The 1,632-nt window shown below is 36.5% G+C and overlaps 1 protein-coding gene across 1 annotated transcript; it reads right to left on the bottom strand.

Moving 5' to 3' along the window:
* Nucleotides 1-392: 392 nt before the first annotated feature.
* Nucleotides 393-1,352, bottom strand: LOC103729654 (olfactory receptor 5D18-like). Its single transcript, XM_008827720.1, has one exon. The coding sequence runs from the start codon at nucleotides 1,350-1,352 to the stop codon at nucleotides 393-395; it is 960 nt and encodes a 319-aa protein (XP_008825942.1).
* Between the last annotated feature and the right edge of the window lie 280 nt (nucleotides 1,353-1,632).

The following is a 1,632-nucleotide window of genomic DNA, read 5'->3' as shown; positions in this document are numbered from 1 at the left end:
TTTATTAATATGTTCTAGGAATCTGCTAATAAGAGTGGATAGACTAATACTTATTGACTTTTCTAAATAATAATATTTGTTGACTTTCCAAATAGCATAGATGAGACACTCTAATTTTATTTAGCATATTTTTAACTATTTAACAAGAACCTGATTTTCAATGAAATGTTTAAAAAAGAGAAATCATTACTTTCCAGAAAAAAAGAAGCAAGTATTGTCTTTCTGAACAAAAATCCATTACTTTACCAGTGTACAAAATTCTCTCTACAAATTTAAAAATATATTTGAGTTACACATAATGACAACTTACATATACAAGAAACACCTCATGACAATATTATGCTTAATGACAAAATGTTTAATCTCCAACTATCTAAGAATTTCAACTATAACTATATATAACTACAACTACATCTGTAACAGGGAATCATGGTCATTACTTTGATGATAGTGTCTTTAACATCTTTATTCCTCAGACTGTAGATCAGGGGGTTCAACATGGGGATAATGAGTGTGTAAAACACAGAAACCACTTTGACTGTGAGCCTGGAGTTCTTGGAGTTGGGCACACAGAAGAGGAACAGAATGGTACCATGGAAGATGGTGATAGCTGTCAGGTGGGAGGCACAGGTGGAGAAGGCTTTGCGGCGTCCACTGGCTGAATTCATCCTCAAAATGGTGACAACAATGAACAGGTAAGACAAGAGAATGAGCAGGAGTGTGCTGACCGCATTAAATGTGGTAAAAATGAATAGCAGTAGCTGGGTCTCTTGTGTGTTAGAACAAGAGAGGGCGAGCAAAGAAGAAAATTCACAGAAGAAGTGGTCAATTGTGTTGACACCAACAAAAGACAATTGTGCAAGAGAACATGTCAGTGTCACAGAGCACGTGAAGCCCCATGCATAGGATCCCACCACCAGAGTGAGACAGAGCTTCTGGGACATGGTTACTGTGTAGAGCAAGGGGTTACAGATGGCCACAAACCTATCATAGGCCATCACCACCAATAAAAACGCTTCAGTTACCACAAAAGTACAAAATAAAAAGTACTGTATTATACACTCTAAAAAGGAAATGGTTCTGTCTTTTGCAAGTAGGTTCACCAACATCTTGAGAGCAATGATGGAGGAGTAGCAGAAATCCACAAAGGAGAGGTGTCTGAGGAAGAAGTACATGGGGGTGTGCAGTTTGGGGTTAATTCTGATTATGAGGATCATGCCGATATTCCCTACCACCGTGATGCTGTAGATGGTAAGAAATATCAAGAAGAGGGGAACTTGCAATTCTGGGTAATCTGAGAAGCCAGAGAGGGTGAATGTGGCACTGCTGTTCATTCCATTTGGTGGGACCATTGTTTCTAGTTATCAGAACATTAAAGTCATTCCTGAAACCAGAAAAATAAGGAGAAAATGGTTAGGTAGGAAGCTTAATTTATTTTATTATTAAGCCTGGAGACTGAGGCAAAGTAGGTCTCCAAGCATCTTGGTATTTATTACAAGCAATATTTAATAAATTTCAGGAAAAATATTAATGAAAATAACAAAAATTTTAAATTTTCTTATGAAAAACTCAAATGAAAATTTAAAGTCTGTGCACTTTATTTTTCTTAGTATAAGAAGATGAGATTGAACT

Source organism: Nannospalax galili, unplaced genomic scaffold, assembly GCF_000622305.1.
Source record: "Nannospalax galili isolate Female #2095 unplaced genomic scaffold, S.galili_v1.0 scaffold593, whole genome shotgun sequence".
In the NCBI taxonomy this organism is placed as follows: Eukaryota; Metazoa; Chordata; class Mammalia; order Rodentia; family Spalacidae; genus Nannospalax; species Nannospalax galili.
This window is presented reverse-complemented; position numbering and strand designations above follow the sequence as displayed.

What these genes read in the sequence shown, in the direction of transcription:
- LOC103729654 (XM_008827720.1), bottom strand. Translation starts at nt 1,352, where the DNA reads ATGGTCCCACCAAATGGAATGAACAGCAGTGCCACATTCACCCTCTCT.